General features: G+C 47.0%; 1 protein-coding gene across 1 annotated transcript; it reads right to left on the reverse strand.

Annotated features, from left to right (window-relative positions):
• Positions 1 to 921: 921 nt before the first annotated feature.
• LOC103923251 (phospholipase A2 inhibitor subunit gamma B-like) lies at positions 922 to 6,249 on the reverse strand. Its single transcript, XM_009331538.1, has 5 exons — positions 6,173 to 6,249; positions 4,848 to 4,964; positions 3,521 to 3,670; positions 3,239 to 3,379; positions 922 to 1,275 (listed from the first exon to the last, which is right to left on the reverse strand). The coding sequence occupies exons 1-5, from the start codon at positions 6,219 to 6,221 to the stop codon at positions 1,052 to 1,054; spliced, it is 681 nt and encodes a 226-aa protein (XP_009329813.1). The 5' UTR covers positions 6,222 to 6,249; the 3' UTR covers positions 922 to 1,051.
• Positions 6,250 to 19,311: the final 13,062 nt, after the last annotated feature.

The following is a 19,311-nucleotide window of genomic DNA, read 5'->3' on the forward strand; positions in this document are numbered from 1 at the left end:
ATAGTGAAACGCTGAAGTTTGCTAACACCGCTCCTACACTCTACACCCCAGCATCTCCCAGAGCTCCAACTGCTTTTTCCTTTTGCCCACAGCCCATACTACCTCCCAGGTATGGCGGTGCTGCCTGATGTGCTGTTTTTCTTCAGTGCCTTTGTGTGGGACAAACCTGAGGAGACCCATTAGGGCAGGCTGTGGCTGGAGCTGAATAGCCAGGTGGTGGTGAATGTAGAAGAGGGGAGGCTGTACCTGCTATGGGTGTAGTTTTGCCAACAGAAGGGAAATAGGCATTGGGCTAAAGCTTCCCATTACTTGGACTCCCAGCAGTCTGTCACCATAGAGAACTGCCTATTTTATGAAATTAAACCTTCTTAAGGTAAATATTTATTCCAGACAATCATGAAACCTAAGATAGAATGGGAGAGTGTCTGGTAAGGCAAGAAGAACCACCACGAGGAGAAAGACTCTTGCCAGGAGAGTTTGCTTGTAGCAAAGGATCGCTGACTCTTCTCTGAAATGGAGACTACTTCAGGGCGGCCCAGAGGCCACAAGCAGCCCTCTGAGCTGAGGGGCTCCTCCTATCATGGACAAAGAGGATACAAGGGAGGGAAAAAGGGGAAAGCTACCTCTCTAATCAGAGTGAACCTCTCAGGAACTCACCTCCAGTCCTTTTCAGAGCCTGGAAAAGTGGCTTTGAAACTATCATTTATCCTGAGATAGTGGATGTAGACTCTAAGGCTGTCTTGAGAGCTCCTGTTGCCTGTGCAGTGTACGGGCATCTCATGCAGTCTCCCCTGGTCCCAGTGTGGACAAAGCACTCAGAGAATATAACACGAAACCAACCACAATTGAACCTATGAAGCTTTAAATCAGATTAAATCAATGAGGAAACAAAAGAAGTGTAAGTACTGTCTTTATTCTGTGAAATTATAACAGAAGAAGAGCTAATCTGAAAACAAACTCCCCACACAGGAGAAGCCACAGCAAACAGGACTCAGTGCAAACCACTGCTGGAGTTTGTCCTGGGCTTTGCTTAACCCAGTACTAGAGAGAGTCAGAAAAGTACCTTCTCCAAGATGAATCCTGACAGGACAGGGAGGAAGAGGGTGTCTGGAGGGGCAAACCCAGAAATCACTCTGGCCAAAGCAGAAGCTGGATTGCATTGGAACCGCCTTAACTTTATGTCCATCACCCCCAGATTGTTTTTTCCGTCTTCTACAATGCTGCATTCAGAAATGGTGGTGCAACCCTTCATGGCGGCTTTCAGAGACAGTCCACCTACACAGAAGTACATGTCAAGCGTCAGGGGGGACCAGTCTCCATAGCTATTCCCTCCCTGGCCAATGAGGTCCTCATTTCCACCACAAGAACTGTACATTCCTTACATCCAGTTGGCTCCAAACCCACCAACCCATTCCTGTCTGTTCCCATCCCCTGAATGAATTTGAAGCAGCAGCAAGATCATCTTGGTTGACTTGAAATACAAAGGGTTTAGGGTTTGTCTTGTCTTTCTTTCTGCTGAATAAAGATGATTTTTTAAAAATCTAAACATTTTAAATTTAAAAATTGAAAAACTTTTAAACAGTTTTCCTTCTCTCATTTAAAGATTCTTCTGTTCAAACTTTGCCTAGCTTCCTAAAGAAAGCAGGGCTGTGTGATGGTACTCCAGGTGTTCATTGTCTTCTTCTCTCTCTGACCCTGTCATGACATTTGAACTGGATGACTATCTCTCAGCCAAGTTTGACGTGGGGTGAGAAGTCTCAAAGACATTACAGGCTGAGCCATTTATTCAGATAAGCCCATTCTCTAAGGCCTTACAGGACTTAGCCAAACCAACAGAGAAACCTGCTCACATGCCCACTGAGAGAGAGCCTGAAACTTGAACTTGTCCTTTACCAACACTGGAGCATCTACCTGAGAAGGAGACCTGAGAAGGTGCTGGGTGCCTAAGTCCCCATTCAGATTTTCTTGTTCCTGTTGCTTGCTTTTGCTCATACTGCTCATGTTTCTCTGCTGCACAGGCTATGGAGGTCTGGAATATTCTGCTGGATGTTATCTCAAACACAAATAACATATAAAGGCACTTCATTAGTTCCTCACCTTCCTTTGCTCCCCTACACCGCTGTTTCCTCTGCACAGCTCATCACACTGCACAGGTCTACTCTATTTACAGTGGCCGAACAATCAAGTCAAGACAAGTTAGGACAATTTCAGTGGTGCACTGAATTAATTGCACCACTCTATTTCCATTGCTGTGACTAAGAAAACGCTTGTTTTCCTTCATGTTGTCTCTGTGAAACATCTTCTAATTCAGGGTTTGGACAACACATCTGTGAAGTGTATAGTAAAGACCTTCAGGCATCATATCATCACCTGGAAATATTATCAACTCAGAGAAACTTCATCCATAACCTTACACAAGATAATTTTTTTCCAGTCTGCTTCTACAGCAGGTGCCACTGCCCTTAATTTCCAAGGTTTTTTTCCTGCCTGCTGGAGCACAGGTGGGACTGCCATGAAATGTGGAAGTCTTTTACCTGCGGCAGGGAAGGAAAGGGCAGTGACCAGGGAGCTTGCTGTCTACTTTCCTCTCTCTAATTACAGCTCCTGAGGTGGGAAAAAGATTTCTGAAGGAGAGTGTTACATGCTGCTGGTGACCCCAGCCATTCAAAGGCTGGAGTTCCCTCACAGGGAAGATCTTTGGGTGCCCCAAAGGCTCAGCTGCAGCATTCATGGGGAGGGACCTGTCCCTGGCTCTCTAGGAGCAGAGGCACCACTACAACAAATGGTGTCTTGTCCCCAGTGGCCACCATCACCTCATGAGAAAGCCAATGGCTCTGTATTAGTTTCACCTGAACCTCCACTAAGCAGGCAACTGGCTTAGATCCAGATTCATCCTCAGGCACCCTAGCTAGGGCCAGCAGGTTCAGGGTCTTGACCAGATTTATTACATGCCCATGTATCAGATTGCTTCAGGAGTCCAGTTCTGCTCTTGACCTCAGTTATGCCATGCTGTGAGGAATCCCAACAGTTATCCATGCATGATGGGGAAGGAGGAAGAAAAAAACACCCCTGCCCTTTTATCAGCTTTACGCATGTTCCCTTTCAGTTCTGTGTCTCTTCTTCTTTTTTTCCTTCACATTTTTTTCCCGTTTTCATTTCTCTGTGACGTTTCATCTTAGACTGGTTTCACCCATTTAACCAAAAAGATGAAAGACAGCCCCAAATAAAAGGCAATTACCCGAATTCATTAGCCCAGCAAGGTCAATGCACTGGGTTTCGGATCCACTGCAGTTTACGGTCTCGTTACCACATTGAAAGGAGTCCATGCTGTAGCAGGCAGGACACTGGTATCCATTGGGCACATTGTCCTCTGGCGGCACTGGAAGGAAAGAAATGGGCCGTAAGTGGTTTTAACGAGGGAGGGAGAGGAACAAGCCAGGTGATAGCTTAGCCTGGAAAGCCTCACCGCAGGTTGGGGCAGACAGAGAGGGGACAGGGTATAAGGAAAAAGGGAGCTTACATGAGACAGAGATTGTTCGACAGCCGTCACCCGTGCAGCAAGCCAAGTGGCTCCTTGCTTTTACCTTCCCATAGTTCATGGTGATAGGGCCAAGATGGCAAATGCTGGACTGCAGGCAGGACTTGATGGATGAAGGGATTGCCAACCCCCCTGTAATGAAGTGGAAGGCAGCACCAAGTTGTTAACCACAAGGTAACTCCCTTCCCCTCCCATTAGTTCCTACAGCAGCAACTGCTAAGCAGCCATCCTGGGGCCTGAGAAGGGTCTGGGGACAGCGGAGCCACCCCGAAAGCAGCACCGGTGATCCTGGTGATCCCCTCAGAGGAACGAGGGTGCCATCACATCTGAGACACTAGTGAGGAATTTCTCCTCCACGTTGTGCTTAAAGGCTGTGCTCACAGCCAGCTGGCCTTGTTGCAGACATTCGCCTTAGCCAGAATGCCCCAGCCACAGAGCTTATGGGGTGACCTGCGCACTTCTGACCCACAGCCCACGCTTCTTCATGCACAATCCGCAGAGCACACAGTCTGTCGCAGCCACAAGCATTCTGACACAGGCAAGTCTGGTCTTTCCCATGAACCAAACCCAAAAGGTGTAACGGGGGGCAGATCAGTTATGTTGCAGTCTACTGAGGCCCCACCAGCGCTGTGTGGAGGAAAGGTGACTTTGCACAAGCAGAGGGAAGACATGCACTGGAGCTGCCAGCACCAAAGCTGGTAGGATATGAGATAACCTCCAGTCTAAAAGCCAACAGACACATTACTGGAGCTGAGCAAAGTCGTGCCACTAACACAACCAAGTGTGCAGTTGTGTCAGGGTTCAGCACCCATCTTTGGCTTATCAACCATGGGGACATGGTGATAGCCCAGCCCTGGTGGTGCCACCAGGCTGCCTGGTATCCCCTTCCCTGCTCGAGGAAGGGAGTCAGATGCAGGCCAGTTTCTCCCTGCACCCGTGGCCAGTGCACCCTCAGTGCTAGATGCCAGCAGCCTTGTGTCCCTCACAGTCCAGCCTCTCAACCCAACTACGCACCTTAGGCAGAATTAAAAGCCAATGTCTCCTCCCAGTATGGTGCCTAGATCCTCCCCTCCACAACTAAGAACAAAGCCCTACCAGTAGGAAACTGCTGGTCGAGATAGAGGAATAGAGAGCTTTTCCCATCCCAGACCATCCTGATCTCTGGGTCCTCTGTCAGTGAAAAGGAAAATGAACAGCTTATCCAAGGACTCACCATTAGGCCAGTGACAGAGGTGGGGAGAGATACCCGACTCTCAGCCCTGCTCCAAAAGCCGTACTGGCACACAGCCATAGTGGACATCTCACCTACCTATCATGACCTCATGCAGAATGATGCCGCAGGTATCTTCACCACCACTACAGGTTTTCATGGGGCCAGAGCAGCTTTTTCCTATGCTGTGACAAACCTCACACTGAAGGGAGGTACCTGGGGAAAGGAGGAGGACACATTCCTGGATAGCAGTCATGAGGGGTCTCACTTCCCCTTTCATTGATGTTCTGCTTCAGCATTTGATCAGCACTTTTCACATTCCTCTTCCCTTATATTCCCTGTTTCATTACTCAGTTTGTGGGTTCCTTTTTGTTATTTCTGTTATTGCTTATTCTAGTATGAACTTGAATTTGGGCAAGTGAGGGGAAGCCATTTTGCTATAGCATTTTACATTTTAACCACCAATACCCAGCCAGATTCCCTTGTCTCCTATACAATGATGTTTGCTTGGTTTTCCTGGGGTTGCTAAAGAAAGCATCCCCACAACCCCCTCCATCCTGGCAGGCATTTAGGTGTCGCTGGATTCCCAGGCCTCAAATCCTCTCTTTGCAGTGAGCAGGGACACCCAAAGGTCTGGGGATCAAGAGGCTGCTAGCAGGTATTGACTGTGCTATGTACAAACTGGGGAATGGCATTTCTTTTTGCAGGCATTAGGGGAAAGCACATTATCAACCGCCTGCTGGAACGTCTTAAGCAGAACAGAGTATCAGGCAATCAGGAGGAAACACTTAGAAAGGAATAAAGTGTTTATCAACAGAGGACAAACAGCATGTCTTTCCTGACACACACTCATCTGGAGCCAAGGGTCCAGATTAAGAGGTCCAGGGCATGTGTCAGTCCCCTAAACCCCAGTGCCATCTAAGGCATCTTGCAGTGGTTCTGACATCTACATGGGATGGCAGGTATGACACAAGACCTCCAAGACACCAGTGGTCTTCTGGAGCAGAGCTGAAGGACAGCTGAGATGACATATAATTCTAAAATGTCACACGACCCTGGGCATGAGCAAAACAAATGAGCCCCTAAGTTTGTGGTAAATGGTGGCTGGAGATCTATTCAGCCGACCAAAGGTCTGTCTGCCTCAGAGTAACCTGAATCACTGCTGTGACTGTCCCAGCAAGATCACCAGTGACCACCGCGGGAGCGTAGACAGCCAGTTCACATTGTAAATACCTACACCTTCATCTGCACGTTGGCTCATACCACCAAAGATCCCCTGAGACCGGTCACTCCTCTGCAGTGCAAATCCCCCCAGATGAGGGGTTTCTATGGCACAGACAGCAGGAACAGCCCAAGCATGGAGCACCCATTTCCCAGACCACTTCCATGTCTTGCAGCCCCACAGGTCCCAGTGGAAAACTCACCTGGGTCCAGGAAAGCCAAGAAGAAGCTGAGGCCAAGGGACACTTTCATGCTGATGGGATGTAAGCACAGGGAGCTGCCAAGTCTTGCTGGACACAGCACTAAGGTGATGGCAACAAAGAGTTGCTATTATATATTAATGAAGTTTAAGTGGAAGTTGGGGAAGTGCTCTGAACAATATCAATACTGCAGAGCACTAGCACCAGTGTTTGTTTTTTTCATTTAAAGCACAAGTTCTGCCTTTTCCTCTACACGAGGAATGCTGTTTGTCTTTCCTCAGTGTAGAGTATGCAGCCTGTGGGGAAAGACTGGCTTGCCTGGGGTCTATCAGGTATGTCTCCTGTGCAGACTTTGTTTGAACAACATTCAGCCTCTGCCATACATATGAATGATGGAGAAGAAACCATTTGAACAGCCCTGTTGTTGATCAGCCCAAAGAAGCAAAGTGTAGCAAGGACCAGCCAGGAATTTTCCTCATGGCTGTGTTTTTGCTGGCTGGTTTCCCATCTCCCTTCCCATCAGACAGCCAGGAGCTCTCATACCCAGAGTACAGCAGCAAAGCAGAGACCTTCCTCTCCAAGCTGGCGTGCAGCTTCTGTTTGCAAAATAACTGCCAATGAACACCTTGGAGCAGGCTCAGTCAAGGGTTCCTGGGGTTGAATACGTCAGAGCTGCAAAGCTGGTCCTCCAGGGTGCAGGTTTTGGTATAAAACACTTGCAAGTTGATAAGAAAGTATTGTACTGTACCTCTGGGCTTTAAATCAAACCAGCCAGCAGGGAGAAAGCATCAATGTGGCTATGAGACAGCCTGGTCACAGCTGAGGCAATGTTATAGCACGTTGTCCTGGTTTCGGCTGGGATAGAGTTAATTTCCTTCCCAGTAGCTGGTACAGTGCTGTGGTTTGGATTTAGGATGAGAATAATGTGATAACACACCGATGTTTTAGCTGTTGCTGAGCAGTGCTTACACTAGTCAAGGACTTTTCAGCTTTCCATGCTTTACTGACTGAGAGGGCTGGAGGGGCACAAGAAGCTGGGAGGGGGCACAGGTGCGGACAGTGGACCCCAACTGGCCAAAGGGACATTCCATACCATGGGACGTCATGCTCAGTACATAAACGGGGGGAAGCTGGCCGGGGGGGGCCACTGCTCGGGGACTGGCTGGGCATCGGTCAGCAGGTGGTGAGTAATTGCACTCTGCATCACTTCCTTTGTGTATTATTATTATTATTATTATTTCAATTATTAAACTTTTTATCTCAACCCATGAGTTTTTCTCACTTGTGCTTTTCCAATTCTCTCCCCCATCCCACTGGGGGGGGGAGGGAGTGAGCGAGCAGCTGTGTGGTGCTCAGTTGCCAACTGAGGTTAAACCGCGACACACGTTTTCCATGCACTGAGATCTCATGATGAGCTAATACCAAGCAGCAGTGACCAGCTCGCCATCGGCCCAAAGATTCCCTGCCCAAGATGTGCTGCCTCACTGAAACCATTCCCTACGCTGAAGATATCCTTTGTACTCCTGTACTGCACCAGAATGGACACAGCCATTTAGTTTATGGTCCTCCAGGACTTTTTGCATTGACAGCAACGAAGAACTGAAATGCCCTTGTGCCCCGTCTCAACTGCAGTATCAGCTCCTTGGGTGAGATATTGCTCCAGGCAGACTTTTTGCTATGTAGCAGAGCAGGGGTGCTGGGCTCATCTGGCCTGCAGATGCAAGGGCAACCCAAACAACAAGTCCTCCACAGCAGGGGCATGCAGACCACAAATCCAGAGGGGTAATGAATCACAAATACAAGGTGCAAGGACCTTCTGAGGCTCACCCAGTCCATCCTGCTGCCTGGGACAGCTCTAGCCCAGGACAAGGGCTCTCTGTGGGGATGTATCATGTAGCAGGGAAATACGGTCTGCTGGGGAGGGAGTCTCACCTTGAACCTGGCAGGGCTAGGTGTTCGGTGAAGAGCAGAGAGGGTTTCACTACTGAGGTTTCCTACTGATGCACAAATAAGCTAAGTGCTGTTCCTGTCTCTACCAAAGACTTCCTGCAAATCCATAGAGAAAAAATCACAGATCTCGCTGATGTTTCCACTCACTCTTTTGCTTTGATTTTCTGTTTCTCTCTCCCACCTTGTTATCTGCTTTTCCCATTTGGGACTAACTTCTTCATAGGAAAAGTGGTCTTGTGACATTTCCAAATACATTGAGTAGTCCAGTGGGACCTCTTCTTAGCTAAGTCCACAGCACTGTGAGAATGGAAATCAGTGCAATCACATTGGATAAAAGCCTAGGTCCCCCAACGTCCATAAAGCTGGTATCACAAGAAGACAAGGGAGAATGATATAATCACCTTGATTTCTTTTTCAGCTCAGAAATGGTCTCATGGCACAGTAGATACGTTATAATGAAGTCAAACTTCTGACTGCAGCCTGTCCAGGATTAAAATTCATCCCTCGTTGGTCTTAGACCTCAGACTGAATAAAACCCTGTCCCCAGGCAGGCTGGGGTACTCAGATTAGAGTGATCCTGTCATTTAACTACATGTGGGTCTGCAGATACAGATAGGGAGATGGGTAGATGTGGCTGTCTCTGGTGATTTTAGTTTCATACGATTTCATTTAAGATGATTACTGAAGAGCCTGGGGGATTTTCCCTGAATGACATGACTGCACTAGCCCCAATGAATTATATTAAACTCACCTGTTTCCCACCTCTTGTGGAGGGAGGGTGTGAAGCTGCAGCCTCTTCATGTGCATTTTTAGAGATGAAAACAAGCACAGCAAGGAGGAACCACAATCTGCAGCAATAAGAGACCTGGAAGATAAGACTTATGAGAGAAGGTGGGAACAATGAAGGTGCTCAGGGGACACCCAGTCATATCACATATATCTGCAAAAACAAGGGCTAGATAATAAAAACTATCAGAGGAGGCTTACGTTAGGCATTGGGGGAATTTTCTAACAGTGACATTAGTGAAGCTGATTGCCTAGGAAGGTGTGGGTCCTCCATCCTGGGTGGCTTGGAAAAACAGGCTAGAAAAATACTTATTAGGGAATTATTTAAGTTGATAGGATATTGCTCCAGGGCTGAGAGATAGATTAGATGCTCTTTCTCAAGATCTTTTCTAAATTGGTTCCTATACTTTAATTTCATGGTGTGCATGAAGCGCCTGTCTTCTGCAGCATGTCCACGTTTCCAGAAGCAGAGGAGGAGGGTGGTAATATGATAGTCACACTCTATGGGGAGGTGAGGCAGAGGCTGGGGAGGTCAGAGAATTTTGTGAGGCGAGAAAAGTTAGAAATCCAAACCTGAAAATAGCATTGGCAGGAAGGTGAGAAGAAGGGGATATGTTCAAAGGAAAGATGCTTAGCAGAAGAAAGACACGCATCTAGGCTAAAGCATGGACAAAAATCATATGTGAATTTGTCATGCAGGTTTGTGGCAGAAAATGCCAGTGGGTTTCATAGAATCATAGAATCATTTAGGTTGGAAAAGACCCTTAAGATCACCAAGTCCAGCCGTTAACCTAACACTGCCAAGTCCACCACTAAACCATCTCCCCAGGCGCCACGTCTACACATCTTTTAAATACCTCCAGGGATGGTGACTCCACCACTGCCCTGGGCAGCCTGTTCCAACGCTTGACAACCCCTTGAAGAAATTTTTTCTAATATCCAATCTAAGCCTCCCCTGGTGCAACTTGAGGCTGTTTCCTCTCATCCTAAGAGCCCAAACATAAAGATATGTCATCAAAACACGAAGCTAATGAATCAGATTTGCATCACAGCTGAAGAACCCAGGTCAGAAAGCTCTGGAAAAAGTAAGAAAAGCTGCAAAGGTGTGACAAAGAGAGGAAAATATAGAAAGGGCTGGGGTGCACAGCTTGTGTAGGAGATGCTGGGGAAAAGCCTTATACAGACTTAACTGGGGTTGAAATGGAAGGAGATACTCAAGGGAGAATGATAGTGACGGCTTTAAGAAAGAAGTGAGATCAGAGCTAAGGATAAACCCTCCAATGGTGAGATCAGTGGGATGAAACACTTGAGAACGAGCCGGAAGGACAGCCTGTGCCTGGGTCGAGGGCAAAGCTGACACAGTCCTGGGATCGGGCAAGCACACTGTGGCTGCCAGCCCTTATCCCTCGTACTTGCTGCTGCTCCAAGGGATGGCAGCACCATGATGAAGGCTTCCCTCCCAGCAGCTGGGAAGCCAGCAAAGCACTTTCTGAAATGGCAGACAAAAACAAGAACCCAGACAGAAGCCTTTGCGATGCAACTGCTCAGCTCAGAGGCACAGCTCACATTGGCAATCTAAATCCAACTGATGCATCTCACTAAATGCCTCGTTTGCACACATCCTGTTCTGCAGACACCCTTTGAGGAACTGGTCATATTTATTTGAGATTCACTGGGGGTCACTAACTCTGTGAAATGACATCTGACTCAGGAAGCACCAACATTGAAGTAGCTGAGGCTGGCAGAGTAGTACGGAGACAGGAGTATCATACGTTTGCTCTGTTCTTCCTCTTCCTCAGAGTTCTGCTTATGTCCACTGTTTTTTTTTGTTGGTTTTTTTTTTTTTCCAGGCTCTATCCGGCGAACAGATCTGGACCTGCACGCCTGCATCCAGCTCTAGGGAGGAGCATCTCTTGGGTAAGGGTCACCCCCCCCCCAGCTGCTGCAGCAGCAGCACTTCAATGGGGTTGAGGTTGCTGGAGAGGGGCAGAGCAGCCCCCATCGCACCTGCTGCCACTGCTTGTAGCTGAGCAGAGTTGGGGAGCAGGTGAAGCTCAAATCAAAGCAGAGACCTGAGGAAGAATATGATCACGTGCATTCTCCAGGTCATGGATGATATAGTCGGATGCATGTCACTGTGTCAGGTTGAAGCCCTGTACACAGGGTCTTTGCATGGCCTGGGTGCTCAGCTGGGTCCAGAGGGTCACCCAGGCTGTTGGCAGCCACTGCAGTATTGTCCCCCACTGTCCCCACATTACCAGGACACAGCTCCAGAACCAGGTTAGAGGGCCCAGCACACCCATAATAACCATTTTTAACCACAACATGCCTCTTTTTCTTCTTCTGTTAAAGGACAGTCCTGACTCTTAAGCCTCACTAGGCTAACATTTGGGCTATGCTAACATGGGACTGCCTGTGGCTGCAGGACCCTGTACACCCCCAACAGCTCTAACATCACCAGTAAGAGAAAACAAGTCTAACAGCATCCCAAAAGCCCAGGCACAGCTTCTGTAGGAGCAATAGAGCAAAGATATCTCCCTTACCTCCCTCTACCCACTGTGAAAGAGGACAGAGCCGCCACATGTTGGGACATTTCAACAGTGAAGTCATCCACAGCCCATAAAAAGGTTGTAGAAGAATCAAACCCACCCATTTTCTGAGCTGATTTCTTGTTCTCTAGAACAGAGATTGGCAAAACCTGCCAATCTGGTTAACCAGGCAAGGAGATGTAAGACAGAAACCCTAACCACACCATGCAAAGATTAGTACACCTGTCCCAGAGGGTGAGGGCAGGAGGAGTCTCACTGCTTGCTTGCTGGCTACAGGCTGAAGAAGTTTTTAACAGTCATTTGTCTCAGCTGTGATTGCACGAATTAATAAACCAGCCAGGTGGTGGGAGGTCAGTATAAATCTAATTGCCACTCCTGGTTAGGATCTTCCCAACACCCCACAAGGCACCCCCTCAGCTGTGTTTCCCCCGCAGCGTGTCACCACCTAACCCCAGGCCAGAGAAGAGGAGATTTATTGTCTCTCCCCGCCTATTACTGATTTGGGCTCAGAGCTTGAAAAAGGAGCTGGGGAGGGACAGTGGGCTGGTGGCACCCAGATGGTTCAAAGGAGCAAAGCCATCCCTGCTGCCTACGTGGGAGCTCACAGTCCCGAGGGTTTGTCAGCGAGGAAGTTAGTGCACGCCTGGAGGAGCAGCATGCCTGTAACAGGGTGCTAATTGTCACACGTTAATTTCCCATGAGGACTCCTCCATGCAGAGCTGTGTGTTATTTACTTTGGAAGTGATGTTGGTGTTACTGATGGGGCACCAGCAATGGGGCAAGGGGGAACCACACCCCAAAATGGAGCTCAGGCAGAGACTCACGGGGAGCTGTGATAGCAATGGGCTCCCCCGGGGTAAAGGGGGTCTCCAACAACATGGTGCCACTGCTGGCTCCGAGGTGGCTGCACTGAGCCCTGCCATTGCTCCCGTCCCCAGCCATGGACTCCCCCCTACCTCCAGCCAGTGCTGGACCTGCCCTGCCTGAAAACACCCTTAAGGGGTTAGTTTCCAGCCAGGTAAGTCCCTTAAGGGGAGAGCTCCTGTTGGCAAAGGATTTGGGAACCAGGGAAGAGAAGTTGAAGGCTGGAAATAATATGAATGTAATAACATAAAACTGCTGCTTAAATGTTTTCTTCTGTGGCTAAAAAAAGATGGTATTTAACATGTTATTGCACATGTACAACACCACCATAGTGAAAATACACACAATCAAATTACTGACTCATCAAATTATGTAACTTCATTTTTCAAGAGATCAGGACATTTAAAGGGACATTTTATTTTACCTTTGATCATACACCATTTATGGCAACAAAGACATCAACACTGATGAATTTTTGGTACCCTGGCCAGCATATACCTTTTCAGTTGAAATAATTGCCAGGAAATCCAGCTGCTTTTCAGGCATTCTGGAATGAAGATAGATTTGCATGCATGTTAGCATGTTGAATGAGCTTTCTTCTCTGGCATTAATGATCAGCAATGTCATCTTCAAGCAATCAAGACAGCAGCAACTACCTAATTCACTGGTGGATGGTGTAAAAAGTAAGTCTTTATTAGATATTCACAGTCCTTATTAGACATTAATATTTCAACCTCCTCTTCAGCTATTTGCTCCAACATGTGACTTAGTTAACATTTGTCAGCAGCAGAGTTTGTTTGCTAAGAGGGTTCCAGGCTGGCAGCTGAGGCAGACCAGTTTACCAGTTTTAACTGGTCCATAAAGATAAAGCCAATGCTGCCATGAGCTGGTGTCAATAGACAATGAATGCATAAGAGGAGAGACAGTCTTTTAATACAATATTAACATCCACACATTTTATTTATTGTTAATGGCAGTGGTTAGGACCCTCAAAATGGAATAGAAATTCAACGTTTCAGGGATCACCTCTAAATGGGCACTCAAGTAATTTGTGTCCGCTCTTGTCCCTTGGAGAACTGGCCTGACCTCAGGTCTCTAGTAACCTGACTCAATGTGCCTGAAAGTCTCTGTCTCTTCTAAATGGCCTTCTGGTTTGCTGCTTTCTAAAAAAAGAGCTGCTCCTTCCATGCAGCTGAAGCTTGGGGCTGGTGATGAAGGTGCCAAGTTCTGGGAAGCACAAGTGGCTGACTTTTGTGTTACACTGGAATTTGTGAAAGAAGCAATGAAGAGAATGGGAATTTATAAGCTTCCTTTAAAAGCCTAACTTTGCTGGCAAATAAAGAAGCCAGCCAAAGCCAACCTGGAGATGAGTCATCCATGGATTGCAGGTGCTAGGCTGATCTGGGGGATTTTGGAGGACAAAGATTCATTCAGTCCTTTACTCACCCACTCCTTCCCTCCAGCTATCCACTGCTCCCATCTGGGCACCTCTGGCACAGGAAGCCTCCTTAAAACAGAATACAAGATACTTGGAAACAGGAGATGTGTAATGGGTAAAGGGATTAATTTTTGCCCTTGATTACATTTATTCCTAAAAATAGATTTTACCACTTTCCCACCCTCTCTTCCCATTCAGTCAATTACTAACCAAGTCCCACTGGCAGTAAACAAGATCTTACCATGAAAAGTAGTAGTCGTGGCTGAGTAAGACCTGCCTTGGAAATGGGCAGATGCAGGCAAATCAGAAAAATGAAAAATAAATGTGTTACCAATAGGCCCAAGACAAAAGGCTAGGCTGTGCCTACAAACTCTTCCCATGGTGCAAAGTATTTGCATGCAGGTATTTCTTTGAACCATCACACATATGCAGCAGCTCTGTTTATACCAGAGATCTTTGAAGCCTGAAGATCCAGACAACCTCATTTACCACCTTTTCTTAAATTTGAGTGATCTGGAACTGACTGAACCCTCATTACAATGTTTGGCATCCCATCTCTGAGACGTGTGACTTCACTCCATCAATGCCATTCTCATCTGTTGCAGGATTCTTCCTGTGTGTGCAAAGCACATGTCATTTCTAATAAGCCCAGGTGTTGTGTGCTTATCAGTGCCAGCTTCTGCCTCCTCTTTCCAGTCCCTTATTGTGAAGCATAACACATTGCATAAGGAAGAGCCCGGAAAGCCATGCCCTGCAGCACCAAGAGACATGCTCCCAGCTTTCCAAATGACGCTCATCTTTCCCATCACTTTCCAGTCCAACATTATTCATTGTGTGATAAGCATCATAAAATAAAGGTATTCCCAGATGAGCGTGTCACACAGCACTAAGAAGAGCACGCTTGCTCAAAACCTGCATTGGTTGGGCAGATTTTCTAGTCAACAGTCACTTTCAGAAAGCAAAAGCTGTTGTTGTGTTTGCCTGGTTGTTTTTAAGAGCTGAAGAAAACGTGTTCTTTGTTCTTTCATTTTCTTACATATTCATGAGGAAATGCATCCATTGCCCAAGGTAGGGTGGGCCCCAGGCAAAACAACTGTTTGACAAGCTGTAATACTGTGGGATGTTAAAATATTACAGCAAACATCAGGTAAATACCCAGAAACAGCAAACAATGAATGGCAGGGGGAGAGATCCAAGCAAACCTCCACAGTATCCAGCATGGAGACACCTGCAGTAGCTCAGCACGAGCTGATACAGCTTGTGGCACAGCACCGTGTACAGATGTCAGCTCAGGTCCTGCAAGCAGGTTAAGTGTGGGGGTGCTGTGCTGACCTCCAGGGTCCAGAGCAAAGGGTGCTGCCCTGCACCACGTGAAGATGCTCACAGAGCAGCTCCCATCTGGTCACACCAGTGATCGGGGGGTCAGAAACCAGTGGTAGCTGCTGGTAGCCAGTGTCCAGGGCTGTGTATGGAACAAGACAAATCACTTTGTCATTGTTTGCCCTCAACTGGGCAGATTGGAAAGAACCAGGCAGAAGCAATGAGCAGAAGAAGATGAGCAACCTTGCAAGGGACAATCAAACTCTACCATGGATGCCATGCTCCTACCTACTCAGCCCAGAAGGACGTGAATCAGAGTTTCTCACTCCCTAACAAACACCCTGGTTGTGGGGATAAAAACCATTCTGGCAAGGAGCTCTCTCCAGGATAATATATGATAATAAATACATTTCTACAAACATGCCCTCACTCTGCTACACCAGCCAAAAAGCAACTGGTTTCAGCAAGTCAGGAGACTAGGCTACAAGATATCTTGGGGACCTCTGCAAACTGTTTGTTTATATGAAATCAAAGTTTTACAACAAGAATATGTCCCAATAAAAAATTTCTTAACATATCAGTGATATAGATGCAAACAAAATCCCCCCAAACATGGTCTTTAATTGGTCTGCCCTGCATCTGCAAACCTGGGATATTATAAATATACCTGATAGGGGTGATATAGTGATAAATGGATGGGGTCTGTGTGTCTTTTAGGCCTCAAGGAATCATCTGGGAAACCACAAGATTTTAATGAGCCTGCCCCAGAGACATTAGGTTTTATGGAAACAGATTAAAAGAATTTTACTTAACAATTTAATCATGCAGTATAATGAATAAATAAAAAATAATGCCATACAGATAAGACATGGGAAATTCCAGTGCTAGTGATATGAAATGTATGGAAATGATAATTAGGCGGCTACAGAATGAAAATAAAAACAAATGTGAGAGAAGAAAGGAAGATATGTAAAACAGGGATTATAAGATTATTAAAAGACTAGGGCAGTCCCACATTAGAGCAAAAAGTCCTCCCTAACATAACTTTTTCCAATAAAGTTTTTGTCATGTTCATATTTGAACTTTTGCATTAACATAGAGTGAAAGATTGAGGAATACAACTGGGATCCAGATCTCTGCGTTGCCTAAATCAGTTCTTTAAAATATCGACATAAAATCATCAAATACAACCACCACATTTTATCTCAGTTTGAGGAAAGCCAAAATTACCTTCACTGGTTACATGGAAAACCATAATGTGAGGCTGACACAAAACAAAAACTATGGCACGCTGGTGCTGCCTCCTGGGAAAGGGTCTAGGGCAGATTTTGGGGGCGAAAGGAGGGGACATATTGCCAGGAAGGACCTCGGTGAGACCATGGGAGCAATATTCCTCCTCTCTATGACAGGACCTTCTCAAAGTCACGATCCCAGGTGTTGTGGTTTAACCCGTCAGGCAGCTAAACACCACACAGCTGTTTGCTCACTCCCCCCCCAACAGGGAGGATGGGGGAGAGAATTGGGGGAAAAAAACGTAAAATTCATGGGTTGAGATAAAGACAGTTGAATAGGACAGAAAAGGAAGGGAAAATAATAATAATAGTAATGATGATAAAAGAATATACAAAGCAAGCGATGCACAATGCAATTGCTCACCGCCCGCTGACTGATGCCCAGCCAGTCCCCGAGCAGCAGCCACCCCCCGGCCAACTCCCCACAGTTCATATACTGAGCATGACGTCACATGGTATGGAATGTCCCTTGGGCCAGTTGGGGTCAGCTGTCCCCCCCTGTGCCCCCTCCCAGCTTCTTGTGCACCTCCAGCCTTCTCAGTCGGTAGAGCATGGGAAGCTGAAAAGTCCTTGACTAGTGTAAGCACTGCTCAGCAACAACTAAAACATCGGTGTGTTATCAACATTGTTCTCATCCTAAATCCAAACCACAGCACTGTACCAGCTACTAGGAAGGAAATTAACTCTATCCCTGCTGAAACCAGGACACCAGTCAGAGATGAGTTGTTCTTGAGGATGGAGGTGGGTAAGCAGAAAGCCAGTGCCTTCTCCATATGCATGCAAGGGTTCAAGAGGGCTCCTAGTACCAGAAAAAGAAGCTGTAGCCACATGAAGGAAAGCTCTGGTACACCAGAAGTTGACACTGATGGCAGAAATGTATTCCAAGGATTACCTCTGACCCGGCAGGCTTTGTTCTGGATCTGACCCAGCACGGTCTGTACTACACTGTCTCTAGCTCAAATCAGATGTCATCTGACTGCACTAAGCCCATACAGTATCACACCATGGCAGTTAAGCCAAGATCACCACTTCCCTCTCTCACATCGTCTGCTCTGTGTGTCCTCCTCCTTCTCCTTCTACTTTCTCCTCCTTCTTCTCCCTTGCACCACTGCCAGTGCTCTTGTGCTCCCCTGGCAAGGCAGTTCAGGGAGCAGATCCATCTAACGCTCACCCAGCAATGAAGAGGGCAATATGGTCAGGCCGTGTGGCCAAGCTGGCAGGGACAGAGAGGACAAGGTAGCAGCAGCTCATGTTTGGCTTGGCTGATGTTGGCAGGGAACTACACACTAACTCCACCTTCAGTGTAGTGTGTGTGCTTGGTCAGGCATGTATGAAAACATACATGCTGCCTAAAGTCTGTATTATGCATCCTGACTAATTGAATTTAAATTTATTCAGGACTCAAACCTATTTTGGTTCAAATCCATGTTGTGACATTACTCAGCAGCATACAGACCTGGTACTGAGGGTTATGGAAGCACAAGCCCCGGCTCCATCATTCACACAGTCCCTGGTTCTTTTGCTGGGACATTTTGCAGGGTCCCAGGTTCATCTTTTGGGATGAATCAAAAGATGCTGGGCACACCACCGTCATGGACAGAACAACTCAGTGGTGCTCCTGCAAGAGAAGCTAAGAAATGAATTCCTCATCACGTGGGGCTGAACTGAGGTCACTCAATACTTGGAAACTCAGATACATCATAGGACTTTTATGACATCCCCATTCCAGGAATGAACTGGTGATTCTGATTTCCTAGACCTTCCTGTGCCCCGGGCTGCCCAGAGTTTGGCTTTCTATACATTCAAAGCTAAGAACATGATACTTAAGCTTGTGACCAATAACAAAATGTGCATAGAACATGGGATTCCCCTCCTCTGCTGGGCTGGCATTCATACCAAGAGGAAAAAGGCTCTTCCTTCTCCTTTTGCTCCCCACCATGGACCCATAGTGTCACAGCCAAAGGAAACTCCTTGTTCCTCTTACAGACTGTAAGGGAATAAAAAACAACCCTCAGCAGACAGAGGAACTGGTTTCCACAAGAGAGGATGAAGAAAATCTGCATAAAACCAAAGACAAGATTAAAACACAGTAATCCTGGACAATAGGGCAGTGCCTACTGATCCAAAACACCTTTGGCCCCAAAGGAAATGACTGTCTAATTAATGTCACTAGAAGGGAGGCATGTGCATGTCTCGTATGTGCTCTCTGCCAAGGTTATAGCTGGCGAGAGCACACTTTGCCAAGAGCAGCCTGCTGGCAAAGCCCCACATTTTGAACAACCTAGAAGCACATGTCTCTCCTCATTTCAGAGATACCTTCTACCACCAGCGGGCTGCTCCTGCTGTTTCAAGAGCCCCTGCCCAGGCACACTAACCCCTCCAGAGTTAGCCTCTGCTTTCACTAGAAAAAGGAGCTGAGTCTCTTACACAATATTTAACAAGCCCTCAAAGCCAGAGATGCTTTTGTCCCCATTTTAGCCTAGAGCATGGATGCAAGACTCAACTAGCCCAGAACTTTAACAAGGCATCACCAAGATGAATCATTACTACCAAGTTACATGATTATTTAACATTCTGTATGCATAACTGGATGAAACCAGGTCTCTCCCCTCTCTTCTTTCTCCTTCACCCAGTCTCCCCAATTATCTTCATCTATTGAAGCCAAGATCCTTTCAGTACCTCCAGCTTGCCAGGGAGATCTGCCCCAGCTTGCTAGCTGAATTATAACACACCCTCCAAATAAGACTCTGGCTCAGAAATAGCTTAAGTGAGAATATCCCTTAAGTGCATAACGAGGAAAACATGGTTGGATGAGTAATTGATTCAATGTGGATTGAAATGGAAAAAAGTAGTCAAGTCCTACTCTCAGTTTTCCCCTCCCATACTTGCACAGACTGCAGCAGGTCTGTTCTCGGGGCTCAGAGATGTGTTGAAGGCTCTGGG

Source organism: Pygoscelis adeliae, unplaced genomic scaffold, assembly GCF_000699105.1.
Source record: "Pygoscelis adeliae isolate BGI_AS28 unplaced genomic scaffold, ASM69910v1 Scaffold68, whole genome shotgun sequence".
Lineage (NCBI taxonomy): Eukaryota > Metazoa > Chordata > Aves > Sphenisciformes > Spheniscidae > Pygoscelis > Pygoscelis adeliae.

What these genes read in the sequence shown, in the direction of transcription:
- LOC103923251 (XM_009331538.1), bottom strand. Translation starts at nt 6,221, where the DNA reads ATGAAAGTGTCCCTTGGCCTCAGCTTCTTCTTGGCTTTCCTGGACCCA. An exon ending in TCGAACAATCTCTGTCTCAT is followed by an intron (nt 3,380 to 3,520) that starts GTAAGCTCCCTT and finishes CTTTCCTTCCAG; the next exon opens with TGCCGCCAGAGGACAATGTG. An exon ending in TGCTGGGCTAATGAATTCGG is followed by an intron (nt 1,276 to 3,238) that starts GTAATTGCCTTT and finishes ACTTCTGTGTAG; the next exon opens with GTGGACTGTCTCTGAAAGCC.